General features: G+C 42.7%; 1 protein-coding gene across 4 annotated transcripts in view; it reads right to left on the reverse strand.

Moving 5' to 3' along the window:
- The window catches only part of LOC135396539 (uncharacterized), a 31,787-nt gene extending 16,981 nt beyond the window's left edge, over nt 1–14,806 (reverse strand). For 2 of the 4 annotated variants that reach the window (XM_064627577.1, XM_064627574.1), the window contains exons 1-4: nt 14,485–14,806; nt 12,774–14,350; nt 8,790–9,109; nt 5,978–6,168 (exon numbers count right to left, since the gene is read on the reverse strand). In XM_064627577.1, coding sequence (XP_064483647.1) covers nt 5,978–6,168; nt 8,790–9,109; nt 12,774–14,330 — 2,068 coding nt within the window. In that variant the 5' untranslated portion in view covers nt 14,331–14,350; nt 14,485–14,806. The remainder of the gene's footprint in view (nt 1–5,977; nt 6,169–8,789; nt 9,110–12,773; nt 14,351–14,484) is intronic. The other 2 variants (XM_064627575.1, XM_064627576.1) reach the window with 2 other exon arrangements.
- Between the last annotated feature and the right edge of the window lie 247 nt (nt 14,807–15,053).

Raw genomic sequence — 15,053 nt, forward strand, 5'->3', positions numbered from 1 at the left:
AAGTGAGTTTGGCAAACTCACTTCATCGTAAGTGTACTTTGCATTTAGTGTCACTAAAAGATGCCGTGTGACTCCGAAAGAATGACACTTACTGCAAGTGTACTCGCTGAAAGTGACACTAAATTAGTACGTCTGACAGGGGTATAACATGTCCAGCACGTTGAATGTGAAAGATGTGGAAATGTTTAAAAAATATCAAAAATACCTAGACATGCATACAAATTTGCAAGATGGAACAGCGGTTTGCAACTTGTCGACATGTCGTCAGTCTTATTTTTGCTCATGTTACACGGGTGTGTTCATGAGCTCATACTGGCTCAGATTAAGATTCAATATTGGGTTGCACACTAACATGTCCAGGACGTTGAATATGAAAGATGTGGAAATGCTTAACAAATATGAAAAATACCTAGACATGCACAACAAATTTGTAAGATGGAACAGCGGTTGGCAACTTGTCGACATGTCGTCAGTCTTATTTTTGCATATAGTACACCGGTGTGTTCATTAGCTCAAACTGGCTAATATTTTGATTCAATATCAGGGGTTGCACACTAACATGTCCAGCATGTTGAATATGAAAGATGTGGAAATGTTTACAAAATATGAAAAATACCTAGACGTGCACGCAAAATTTGTAAGATGGAACAGCGGTTTGCAACTTGTCGACATGTCGTCAGTCTTATTTTTGCTCACATTATACCGGTGTGTTCATGAGCCCATACTGGCTCAGATTTTGATTCGATATCAGGGGTTACACACTAACATGTCCAGCACGTTGAATATGAAAGATGTGGAAATGTTTACAAAATATGAAAAATACCTAGACGTGCACGCAAAATTTGTAAGATGGAACAGCGGTTCGCAACTTGCAGACATGTCGTCAGTCTTATTTTGGCTCATATTACACCGGTGTGTTCATGAGCCAATGCTGACTCAGATTTTGATTCGATATCGGGGGTTGCACACTAACATGTCCAGCACGTTGAATATGAAAGATGTGGAAATGTTTACAAAATATGAAAAACACCTAGACGTGCACGCAAAATTTGTAAGATGGAACAGCGGTTTGCAACTTGCAGACATGTCGTCAGTCTTATTTTGGCTCATGTTACACCGGTGTGTTCATGAGCCAATGCTGACTCAGATTTTGATTCGCTGTCAGCTGTTGCAAGCTAACATATTCCAGCACGTTGATTATAAAGGTTGTGGAAGTTGAGTGTTTATGTAGTCATCTTCTATTGTACCTTATTGCAATGTACGTCCACAGCACTGACCAATTGTGTTAAAATTGGTATCGGGTAGTCATAATGATGTTCAAGCAGCAAGCTCTGAGCAACCTGTTATTCTGTCCTGTCAACAAGGTTGTCTTGTTTTTTGCAGCTTGAACATCATATAATCACAGCACTGATTCGTGGATATAACTTACATATTTATATTATGCAATACTTTTCTCACATCAGCAATGTGCAGGGAAAAATTAAATAGAGCTGTGAAGCCTGCAAATTTGAGTTGTTATATTTGTGACCCATTAATAGGTGTTAATTCTGGCACAGGAAGGAGTGCCACTCTCACCAGTTAGTGTCAGCTACTGAAGGGGTACAAGACAACATTATTGAGCATAGTTTGGCGGTATACTGCTCCGGTAGGGATAATACCTTAGAGAGGCTATATATGCAAAGCAAACTGATGTAGCCTGCTGGGTCAAGCACTTCCTTCTCGCAATACTACCGAGGTACGCGGGACTGCCGTTTCGTGCGGTGCCGACAATTTCTGTACACATCACTTTTGGCTATTATCAACAAAGCCTTTCAATACTGCTTATCCAGTTCTTTGGCCACCGTTGCCGCTAACAGTTGAATGCGTGACGGTCGACAGATTCTGGACGAGCGAATTCACAGTATTACGTTTTCAGCAATGAGGAATCGAACGGTACGCTTTGTGGATGGGCCAGGGTGTACGAGACCGTCCCTTTAAACAGCGAAAAGTAATCAACTGCTATGAGCATGACTACGTTGAAGCAATAGACAAAATAGCGGCAGCGCACACTACAACGGAAAGATATAATGATCCGTGTTTGTTTTGAGGTTTTACTGACGTATACAGTCGACATGCATTAATATGACACTCGTTAATATGATATCCTCACTTTATGACCACTTTTCCGAGGAACCATTTGTTCCTGATGGAGGACCTGTGTAAAGACCCCTCGTTATTATGCCAACTCGATAATCTGACTATGACCAACATTTCGGGGACGAACTGAGCGGAACATGTGTATTCTTCCCCAGTTATTGTGCCCGTCCACCACAGACCAAGTCATCCTCCTCACCCAAGAGTCCAGTGGCCTCGGGAAAGCGTACATGCTGTGAATGCCAAAGTCATGACCTTGCTTCTACCGAGTCATCCTCCTGACCCACAAGTCCAGTGGTCCAGGGATGACGTACGTGCGGTATGTATTCACCATCGCCCGTGAAATTGAGTCAGCGGATATGCTACATGTTGACAGAGTAGATGCTTGTAACTGACTTATTTCGTTGATAAATTGTAAATAAATTGTAAGGATGCAAATAATAAATTGTGTTGGTAAAATAAAATAAATTGAGTTAAAATACTGTGGCTGCAATATCTGCATCTTGAATAAATGAGACAGAGTCAAACAGACTTCCTATACGAAGGGATTACCTGGAGCATCATCCATGTTGCTCGTTAACATGACAATTCGCTTTATGACCAAAATCCACGAGAACAGCCTTGGTCATATTAACGAGGGTTGACTGTATCTGCATGTTGTAATCATAAGCACATATAAAAGTGCAAGTCCAACAATTCCATTTTCAGTTAAACCACGGTCCCTCAATACTCTTTCTGGTCAGGAAACTCCCGCGAAAAGTTCGCTTAGGGCGCCCCGACGACACGTGGCGGCGCATCGTCGCTCGGAAGGAGACTTTCGTGTCCGCCGCTGCCTGTGCGTATCGATTGCATGTGTTTCTGCGGGTGTTTGGAAGTGAGAACTTTTTCTTTTTTGGTGCTTGCGTTTTGCGTGCGTAAACAGAGGTTAATTTTTCAAATATCCATGAAATTTACTGCGATCTTTGCACTCTGTTCGTGTGTAAGAATGATCTACACAGATGATGGAGACTGATACGAGCACACACCATTTTGGAATGTCTATATTCCTCGGAGCCTTAACTTTACCAGAAGTGAATGAAAGTATTTTTTTCTTTGTCTACAAAACAGCGATGACTTGGTATACAGGAATAAATACAAATCATTCGCTAATAGACTTATTGGAGGTGTACTGCGATGAGCGTGATTTGTGGAGCATCAATAAACACTATAAGAACCGTAAAATTTTCAAATGATAGGTCTTTCAACATGATATCAATACAATAACATTTCTTATGGAACAACTTGCGAGGAATGATGCAGCAGTAAACGAAGTTAGCTTATACCCGTTTGTTTGTTTGCTTGTTTGTTTATGAGGAAAAAGAGAGGTTGGCCATGCTCAGCAGGCCTGTTTACTCGTTTACGCACCCATTTACATACCGGCTCATATATTCGTCTTTGCTGAATCGAAAGCGGGGAGAGGGAGGGATGATGTTTTCACTTTTTACGTTTTCATTTTTCTTTTTCCTTTCTGATCTGCAATACGTGAAAATTTTCTGCGGTCTATACACAACAGACTCTAGAGCTCATTCATGGCCGTGTATAGTGCTACAAAATATTGTTTCTTTGGCTTCATCATAACTTTCAAGCGAAAGACTGACTCATTAAATTTTTCTGCATTTCTCTTTACTTATCTCTTTCCGGTTATTATATTTATTTGTCACCAGACACTGCAACGTTTTTCTTGTAAATGTAGTTCTTGGCCAGTCCTAAAATTTATTTCCGAGCTATGAGAACAGTGGCCGTTCCCACATAAAACTTCATTCTGTAGCAGCACACGCCGCTACAATTTTATCATTTTAAATAGTTTGTGCATTGGAACGTCCTGGAACTGATCTGACTGATACGCCGAGGCTATCTCCAATGCGATGAATTTGACACCTGAATCTCGTCAGCCACTTTCTATAGCTGAAAAGTGCTATTAGGGCCACACTTCAGTAAGCAGAAATTCTATTTTGTTAATTTAGTAACCCGGCTTAAATCATGTTGAAATCTCCTTATTAGAACTGGTTGGTCAGTCAGTTCAAGCCGCAAAAATAGTAGGAATACTTGAAGGGTTCTTCAGAAATATTATCGTGGGATGATCACGTGCGTTATGTTTAAAGGGAACGCATGAGAGCCATCGCTATCTTAAGTCGATACATCTTCCCAAAGTGTGTAAAGATATCTACAGTACGTTAATAGTGTAATATAGATCAGTTATTGTCAACCACATCGAAAAACAACATAAGTTTTTTTCTTCACCGAAAACGATCGAGTCATGCGATTTATAGCATGTGTACCTCCCGTCTCTCATACCACCAGAGACGACTTTCAGATGATCATGATTACAACGCAGGATTTCTATAAGTACGTCTTCTGAAGTCTTATGTCTTCTGTGAAATAGAATCACCTCCTAATTTTATCTCTGCTCAGATTGCAACAAACTGCATGCTACGAGGAAACCACGCATTTGGAAAGCTTCTCCCCCACGAAATACCTACTGAAAGCGGAATTACTTTATAACACATCACTAGTTTGTGTGATTGTGTAACAGAATGAATTAATATGTTTCTCAACCGTCATTGAGAGATATGAGTGAGAGTAAAGTCAACATTTTCCGTGTCAGAAAAAGACAACAACGAAATGGCAAAAGGGCAAGGGTGCAGGCCAGCTGGTACATGGTGAAAAAATTTGGAACCCGAGAAAAGGACAGAGGAGGGACGACACGACACGTTCTCGAACACAGCAAACCCTTTAATAACAGCAACACCTACAACTTCCGAATTGGTGGCGAGGGAGCAACAGACTGTTAAAGGAGTACAAAGAGATTGTCACGAGGGGAAATTGTGTAAGTGTGGCGTCGGTTGCTCCCTCGCCACCAATTCGGAAGTTGTTGGGTACGTAGGTGTTGCTGTTATTAAAGGGTTTGCTGTGTTCGAGAACGTGTCGTGTCGTCCCTCCTCTGTCCTTTTCTCGGGTTCCAAATTTTTTCACAACAACGAAAGTTGCAATCTACGCGGAAAATCTGCAAATTTACGCTAACTGAACTAAAATGTGAGGGCTGAACTCGTGAACCTATTCGAGAATTATTTCTGCTCTAAACCCGAAATGAACTTTAAAAAGTAGTTGATCAAATCTTCCCTAAAAACACACAGCGCTATGGAAACGTCGTCTGCTCCACGAGGGTGTCTCCTCCCGAACGACGCGACCACCCCATGCGGGAGAAATTGTCCCTAAGTGACCTTGTCTATTGTATTCAAGCGGAGTTTCCAGACCAGAAAGAGTATTGAGTGACCGTGGTTAAACTGATGATATTGATGGTTTTATTTCCCACTTGGGAACGCAAGCGCCATCTCATAAACGTCTGCACTAGTATCATTTGTGTGCCATTATGTCAACGATCTTGTCTCCTTGCAGAACCGGTGAAAGACCTTCGCAAAAGCGCATCACAGATATGATTAAATATTAATTTCAAAGTTCTGCACGATTGCTATTTCAAGATGACTGGCTCCGGACCAGTCACAACAGGGCGTTCTCGTGAGACGATTCCCTGCTAGAACAACCAATTGCATGCTTGAACATTGGTTCACAGCATGTGGCATTCCATTCTTATTGTTCGTGCCTCCTTTGTTTGGTGACCAATGACAACTTACAGAGAAAGGAATCAGATGGATTGCTTTTGACGAGAATAGGGCCCCAGGAGTGCACCTCGAGCATAGAATGAGTGTGCATCTAATACAACTATAACCCTATTTTGAAGGGCTTCTTGCCCGGTAGGAAACTTAACATTATATGCTGAGAAATACAACACGAAAAGAGCATGTACCAGCATTGTACATGGTGCAGCCACAGGTGTGCACCACTGCTGTAGATGGAAAAGCAGCCACCTCCTCCTGCTTGTGTGTCACTTGTGATACCCTCTTGCGGTTCTCTGGCAACAAGGATTCCACAAAGTTCTCAGGCTCCTTTGCATTATACGTTCGGCAGTCTGGTAGTTGTAATTGCTCCAACTGTGCCCTAAAAAGAAGACAAAGAAACCAGATAGTGTAGTGTGATGCTTACGTTTTTCACCATAGTATGCTGTACGGCATAGGTTCTCAAAGTTTTTCATCTCGGGGAACTCAACAACTCTCAAAAAGTCCCAAGGCACCTTACGCATAGTCGGCGGTGTCACTCGGGGGTGTGGTTCGCACCGGGTGACGCGACGGATTGGGGGGGGGGGGGGGGGACGTGCCGCACCAGTACAGCCACTTCCTCTCTTTTACTGTGTTGCTTTTTTTTTCTCTGTGAGGTAACATACTGTCATTTATCGTGTATCACCCGGTATAGAAGGATGGAAGTTCGATAAAAGCGTATTTCTGTGCTATACTTTTAAATGTAATCTTCAATGGGATATTTTGATTGTTTGATATAGGCAATAATTCAAAATTTACAGGCTTGACTGTATCCTGCATGAAGAAATTTGACTGACAACTGTAGCACAGCAACAAAGCGTTCAGTGTGTTGTAGATAGCCTCGACATGTAAGTTACAGGACAAAAGTGAAAGGGCAGACTGTGATACCTGGCGAAATGGTATATTGTACTCTCCTTCGAAGAGAGCTCACTTGCCCAAAGCACTACAGCAACATTTGATGAATGATGAATACTACTTATTGAAACAAAAGCTGTGCTCGAGGTGCCCCAAAAAATCTAAACCACGACATACTGCCATCTCTAACCTACCACTTCAAGCGGCCACAAGAAACTTCATATGCTGTAAGGATATCAGCACCACATTGAACCCTCGTTCATGTGCGTTTTGGCTTGTCTCAAAATAAGGTTTTCAAAATGCAGTGGAACCATTGAAACTCTGCTACACGGTTTGCAGTGGGAACACTGGGGACTGGCTTGCCCAAGAAACATTTCACCTGAACAGTTTTGCAAACCGGTAACCACTTCAGATCTGTTTCAGTTCAATTCTGATTCAGAAAAAAAGAAAAAAAGAAAAAAAAAACGGTTTTTGGCTCTGGTTCAGTTCTGGTTCAGGTATGGCACACTACATTGACGCGAATCTAACATCATAATAGATGTCAATGGAGGCCATCAAACTGTGCCTGTTGACAGCCTCAAGCCCGCCTTCCTTGATCTTCCGCACAACTCATCAGCACTCTTCTCCTTCGACTCAGCATCAGCACAGTCTCAATCATCTTGGACATCCTCACCTGATCTGCCTTTTGTCTCGCAACAACATCTGTAGCGCAACTAGCTGCTTCCATCTTCATCATCAGCGTGTACCCGTGAGAAAAAACGTTAATTCTAGTTTCAAGGTGAGTGTTGCCTGGTCCGTTCCTTCGTCTGCAGTCGTAGACACTCCAGCCGTTATGATGATGTCTGGTTCAATGCATGCTGTTCTCTGCTCAGTTTTGGGTACTTTGTCTGGTCATGAGTGAGGGTTGGAGCTTCAGCTCCTCTCTTCCTTGACGGTAGATGTCTCTGCATTTGCGTAAGTGCACTTTCGAATTGCTTATGGCAGCTTTATTCTTGTCGCAGTAAGAGCAAGCAGGTTCCTTGGGACTTTTCGAAAGTTGTTGAAGGACATTTGGGAACCTATGCTCTACATCTACCTCTACGGTTAGAGTTGAGCTGCACCAGAGCTAGAGAGCATGAAGAGAACAGTGCAAAGAGACACCTGACAAATAAGCTATTCAATGCATGACAGGGCATGCGGGGCCTTAGGGGTTAGGGTTGCCACCTTTTGGCACGAAGAGTAGCAGCCAAGGGAGAGGAGAAATGGTGAGGGAAATAAAAGGCTGTTTCTGTCCCCCCAAACCAAAGAATATAATGAACATCTGGAGAAAAAAGTTCCAGGAGACCATTGTACCAGTGTTTTGAGAAGGCTGTCAGGAGGTCAGAAACATGGACACAAGTTGACAGACCAGTGTGGGTACTGAAAAGACCATGGTTGCCGACCCCGTGTCCATGGCCCAGTTTCCTTATCTGGTGAAGGCAGAGTTGGATCTAAGCACTAAGTTGGAGCTGCTGTTGGAAAAGCCTCTATGAAGGGCTTTGAGCTGCAAATACGGGCAAAAGGCTGACGGCATAATCTTTCAATTGGCAACAGGCAGAGCTGGTCGGGTGGCAACCCTAATTAGGGGTGACATTTTTCTTAGGTGCCTGAAAGGCAGGCTTATCATAGGCACTGTCTTAGGTTTACAATAAATACAGCGTTCAACACAACAATTTCTTTTTGCTGTATTCCCTCATGTACGTCATGCATTCCTACATAGCATTGCATTACACAAATATTTATGGCTGCACAAAAAACAAGCATTCCTGCAAACGACAATAACCGTGCCTGACTTGGAGCATGCCTGTAGTGTCTGATCTGAAACTCCTTCTGAGAGCCCATAAGAGTGTCACTCCGTGATGAACACCACAGGACCAGGTGGCTTGCTCAGAGGTCATGTCGGCAGTTCCTCAAGGTATTTTTATAGAATTAAATTGATAAGACAACACTTGGGGAAAATATTCTGTGTGATCGCTCCTGATCATCATGGGTTTTGAATAATAAAAAAATGTTATTTCACTCAAACTCAGCTCATTCATACCACTGCACAATGCAACAAAGGGGCCAAAACTGGAGAAAACCGACATGTACCCTGGTTCTTCCTCTTGAGAAATGCCTTGGAAGGGAGCCAGGTCTTCATCATCATCATCATCATCCTCCAAGGAAGTACCAAAATTGCCAAGAGCCTGTGCAAACTGCTCAGGGGTCATCTGCGGTTCCACTCTCGGGGGACGAGGCCCTTGCCAGCAAAGGTCCAAGTGGAGTTTTTCTTCTGTTCCATCCACTCCCAATATATACTCCAACCAAATTTCATCCCCAACCCGCAACACTTTTGTCAGATCACTGCATGGCTTGCCATCTTGGTAGAAGCGATCACTCATAAACTGTTCTTTTCTCGTCGTGTTGTTCACCTAAAAACCACACAGTGAATCATCAGTTTTTCAAGTTGCACCTCACCAATATGGACCACTCTACTGTAAATGACTCATATTATAGAACTGTAACCAAACATCCAATGAGCGTACATTTACTTGCGTAACTACCATGTTTTTAGTGCGACAGCATTATGGTAATAGCCCGCAGGATTCTCTGGGTTTTGTGACTCACTGGTAGCACTCCGCTGCAATAGATTGTGCGATGCATACCAACGTTCTTAGAGTAGGTCAGCTTCGAAGCTCCCCATAGCCGCCTGTGCAATTTCGTGGCCGCAGTGAGAGGTGCAGGAACTAACGGCGCTGCGGTCGTGTCTTTCTCCGTGTCCTGTACGTCGTCTGCTACAGGTATAGGAAACAATGCTGTGTCGTACACCTATCCGCACTTAATTATTGCGTATTGCCTGTCACAGCATTGCAATTCGGGTACACCGAGAGTAAATCAATGGTACTTCAGTTGGGCCTGTACTTTAACATGAAATCTGTTCGCACTGCGCTGCCGTGCATTTGCATGATGAACGGAACTGGTAACTGAACGCGTGCACTGCGATTGTGATGGTCATCGATCAAGTCCCTGATTTACAACCTGCAGTCATGTGAGGGGTATTGAAACACGATTGCACAGTAAATCAACCAGAGAGGTCTTAACATTTTTATTAATCCAAGTTGTAATTTGCTTCCAAAACTGCACCACATACACCTATTTGCAACATTGGCTACGTATATGTAATATAATTTGAACATCCAGAGCTAGCCTTAATGAGTTTATGAAATTAATCGCATTAATTAATGAAAATGTGCCAGTGGTTTCACTTAGAAAGCTGTAGAATAAAGTCCTGCGGTTTCCATTTTTGTGAATTAGAGACCTCAGAGGGCTTTGGTTGACCATTTTGTAATTTAAACCACCAACACATTTTTTTTTAGCTAACAAGACTGATTCGTAAACTCATTTAGACTAGCACTATCCGTCGAAATTGCAATGGTAGCTCAGATCACAAACAGGTAAATGCGATGCAATTTTAAAGGAAAAACACAATTTAGACTTACAAAAATATTGGTCCACTTCCAATGACATACCCTCTACATGCACCTTTTTTTTGTTCGTTGCCTATATTTAATAAAAATGCTATGAGAGCAGCATAAATGCCGGTCTTGTAGGTCGATTTTTGGCTAGGCGGACATTCTGTCAACAACATTATGTAACTACAAGCTGACTAATTCCCTAAGATCCATTAATTATCTTTTTCATTATAGGTTGTCAAAGAAAGCGATGTGAAATAGCAAAATCAGAGCCAGTCGTTATCCAAAGTCACACTATTTTTAAGAAATCTTGAAACAAGCAAATACATTGAAATATTCATCACCATATTTTGGTTCATTTGCATGATAAAATTTGGCGCTGGGTACACTTTGATGTATCCTGCGCCAAGTTGTACATTGGTGTGATACAATTTTGGGATTTCTAAAAAATAATGTGGCATTAAAGAAGACTAGAAGCAATTCTGCTACCTCATATTTCCCGAAAAACATTTATGCCAAAGATTAATTAAATGTACAGTCAAAACTCGATATATGAACAGCAAATGTTTCTCGAAAAAACATTCACGAAACGAGGGAATTCATAAATCGAGGTCTTACATAACTAGAAGAATACGGTTGGTTTCACAACGAAGTGTTCATAAAGCGAGGGAATTCACAGATTGAACGTTCCTAAACCGAGGGTTGACTGTATTTTAGATAGTCAGCAATTAGGATGTACACCATCTCTGTCAGAATGTTCGCCTGACCGTATAATCGGGTCGCAAAAACGGCATCTGTGCTGCTCTCATATCTTTTTAATACAAACCTGTAACAAACAAAAAAAAAAGCACAGTGTATATCTCGCATATCGGGGAAGAAATAATGATAACTAGTGGATAGAAACAGGCTCATGCAGCTGCAAACTAGAAGATGGTGCGACAATAATGATGATTCTGCTATCACATATCTAGCCATTTCCTCCTCACCATATACAATACTGTTAGCAGTAAGACAGGTTCTATGGGATGCGTTTATTTGGCTGGGGAACAAGAAAATGAACAGCAGTGTCTTCATGATAACAAAAAAGTACTCTGATATGGGGCAAACAAGACCATCATTGCAAAATTCCTTTGTTTACACTATTTACAGAAAGGCTAATAGTGGCTCAAGTAGTTCGGCATTTTTTTCTCGCTAATTGCACTTGTTAACAAGCAAAAATGGGAAAAGTACTCGCACTCGCAAGTGAATAAAATAAGTATTTAAAGAGATTGAAACTAAAGAACAAGCTTTCGGACGGAGTTCGTCCTTCATCGCACCTGATGAAGGACGGACTCCATCCGAAAGTTTGTTCTTTAGTAAAATAAATTATTTAAATGTTTCAATCTCTTTAAATACTTATCTAATTGCACTTGTTCTGTGACCAATATTTAACCATTCTATTTTCACGCACGCATCTGCATGGCGGCATAAAACTTGATTATCCCGCAGTCACCTAAGGCACAGACGACAACAGATAATTTTTTAATTAAAAGGACACCGCATTTCATGCAGCATCGATGCAAAGGTGATACCAGCTGCTGACAACGCAATGGAGTGCCCCAGCAAGTGAAGGAAGATCCAAACGTAGCGCCGTTAGTTTGCGCGACCGCCACTGTGGCAACCTCATGAGCGGAGCTGTGAAACTGACCTACTCGAAGAATGTTGATGTGTACCAAATTAAAGTAGCCTGCAAACTCACTGGAGGGCTCTATGCTGGCACAATAGTGTCAGACCAGGTAGTTGTGGGTTCAGTGACCTGTGCCACGTTTTCCTAGAACAGACTGTCATGGGACAACTAAGAAAATTGCTTTGCGCTGATTAATCAGAAGAGAAAAAATGTGCAGGGAGAGAAACTCCTAAGCAGCAAGTGAAAAGACGTCTTGCTTAATTGCTGGCCCATCGGCGAGGACGTGTCAGACATGTTGCTGCACAAAAGTGGAGACCAAGCAGAGACAATCCAGTCTCATATGTTGGAGCACATCTTCAGTTTCAAAAGCAATTCATGAGCAATCCAACCAAAACTCTGTGTTCAATATGTCATTGTTTGTGGTTCGCTGATGATGTAAGATGCGAGTTCAATGGATAAATAATCCAAATAATTTCCTAACAGTTCAGCAATTTAGAAGCAATGCTATTGCATTACACCTCGTTGCATCAGCAGATAAGACTCAGTTCTTTTTTCCACAAGATAAACTTTGGGGGGGATTAGGCAAGCAAATACAGTACTAAAACCAGTGAAATAGAAACGAATATTCCTATTTCTAAGTTAAGTTATACTCTGTGTACAAAAACTTAACTTGTGGCTGTGATGACTACAGTAATTTTTTTGTTTCACCTTAGCTTTGTTAACCCATTAGCTGGAGCTTGTGCCCGTGCCAACAAAGCATGAGATACAGAAATTTAAAAGCAGTTGAAAACATGGGCAAACTGCAATGAAAGGGGAGTCATGTGCATATAATTTTAACGAACCCAAGAGAATTCTATAGAAGGGCCAATACCATGAACATGCCTGGGGCTATGTCAGGCGTTACCCCTGCTACAGAACAAGTGATGAGAAGCTTGATATTCAAAGGTCATCAATTACCTGAAACTCACAGTATCCCACATATTCCATGACTTTCACTACTTTCCCCTTGACATCAGAATGAACTGAAATGCATGGCTGTCCTTTGGTGGAGGATTTTTGCTCTTGAAGGCCATCATCCCAGGAATTGTCGTTGCTCACTTTGTCCCCCTCGAGAGCACGAAGCCTCTTGTAGAAAGTGTCTTTGCTCACGGGGGGCACCGTAGGCCTTGTTCCAGTCCACACCAATGTAGCAATCCAAATACCATCTTGGGATCTAACAGCATCAAACAATACTTCTTCTTTGTCACGTATTTCCCAAAGAAGGCTTCCGACTGGCTCTCCATTGCAAAATGTCACATCAGATGATGCCCTTACTACTTCCTCTCTAAATATGATCTCACCCTCAGTGTCTGTCTTGGGAACAAATTGACCTTTTTCCCCACTACGTTTAGGCAACTGATCCCACTCATCGGAGTCACCAACAAATGACATATTGCTGCACTCCACCTGCGGATCTTCTTCCACAGATGCCCTGTCCCAGTCATAGGTGGCTGCTGGGCTACTTTCATCGTGATGACTATCTTCCAATTTCTGTTGCAAGAATTGTGCAATATCTGACTCATCATCAGACATGAATACTTCATTGCCACTCTCATCGTCAGAGTAGGAATCACCGGGCGTCATCTCTCCTTTCTTTGAGAACTGCGGCACATAGACAACTGTCGCCTCCCACTTCACCTGTTCAGTTGACTTTTTGCTGGGTTTAGCCTTAAAGCGAACCTTGTCATCTACAGTGAGAATATCTGGAAGGGCAGTAATCTCCACACCAGGTGGCCGGTGGATGTTATTCAGGTGAAAGAATGCCCTCTCCCTGTTATTGCGGCCAAACTTGATAAATCCATACTTCTCCTGGACCTTCTGGACAGTCCCTGTGGTGTCTACGTTCTGTGGCATTGATTGTGTTGAGCTCTCATTAGACGCGTTCTCGAGTCTTGCTACTTTGCTAGCACGAAACTTGGCCTCACAATCACGAGGACCAACTTTGGCATCGAGCACCACACATTCTCCAAGCTGTAGTCCGGAAGCACTCAAGTTTGCATATTCCCCATTTTCAAATGCCTGAACATCAAAGTAAACACTTGTTTTGATGGGATAGGTCACCGAAATGAAGCCAAACACATTGAAGAGGCGATATACTTTGCCTTTTACATTGCTTAGGGTGGTGACTTCATCGGCAGATTCGGCAGGACCATCACTACTGCCTCCGCCGTGGTCTGACGTTGAGGTTGGAATACTTTCCACACTTCCGTTAAGAGACGACTTGAGGCTAGATCTCTTTTCACCATTCGTCACACATACATTGTTATCATTCACAATTCTAAATGTCTGTGGGTGCTGCTGCAAGAAACTCTTGAGGGATTTCACTGAGCAGCCATATTTATTTCTCACGTCTGGGGGCAATTGCGACAAGTGACCAGTTAGCTTCTGAAGGGAGATACCTTGGTTCGATTCGACGCGCTCTTTCAAGAACTTCACCATAACCTCACTTGGTTTGTACTTGAGCTTGGAGGTCATCTCCGCCAACTCCGTGTACTCTGAGAATGGAACAACAGACTTTACATGAGCTACGCGGTTTGATTTCAACTACAACTGGAAGAGTATGCCTTCAAAAGGTTATTAAGATAGTGACGGGCGCACAACCATGCAGCATTGTAAGCTTCATACTAACCTCAAGCAAAACCATCATCTTTTGAAGGCGTAACTCGACCTACAATACAACGAGGTGACCAACAGTAGTGCCAGGAACGCACCGAAGCCTGCTGGAACACTTGCTGATTGTCCAATTCGGCCAAAAACATACAGACATACGCATTACGGACGTTCCACACATCACAGCGGCACTTGTGCGCGACTGAGAATGCGTCGTACATGCACTTACCGCTCGTTAAATAGCAAAATTGACGGCTTTATAGTTTCGTTTTAGTATCCCATTGCCTCGTTGCGGATCACGCCCAATCGCGTCTTCCTTCCGCTAGTGCCGCCAGTGCAGTGTTGCCACACACCAGTCAGAGAAGATGTATGGAGATTTCCGTAAAAATCAGTAGACCGCCGTAAAATATAATTTTCCGAATGAACATCGTTTTTAAGCCAGGATTTTATGCATGTCATCGTTTGACACTTTATATTTCACTTCTTGCACCGAAACGACGCAAATATGTGATGGTAAATGGCTCGGCATAGCTTTCCCGGGTTCGAATCCAGGCGCGCCGGCTGTTTTGTTTGGGTGTTTTCCCTGGG

This window comes from Ornithodoros turicata, chromosome 6 (assembly GCF_037126465.1).
Source record: "Ornithodoros turicata isolate Travis chromosome 6, ASM3712646v1, whole genome shotgun sequence".
NCBI lineage: Eukaryota > Metazoa > Arthropoda > Arachnida > Ixodida > Argasidae > Ornithodoros > Ornithodoros turicata.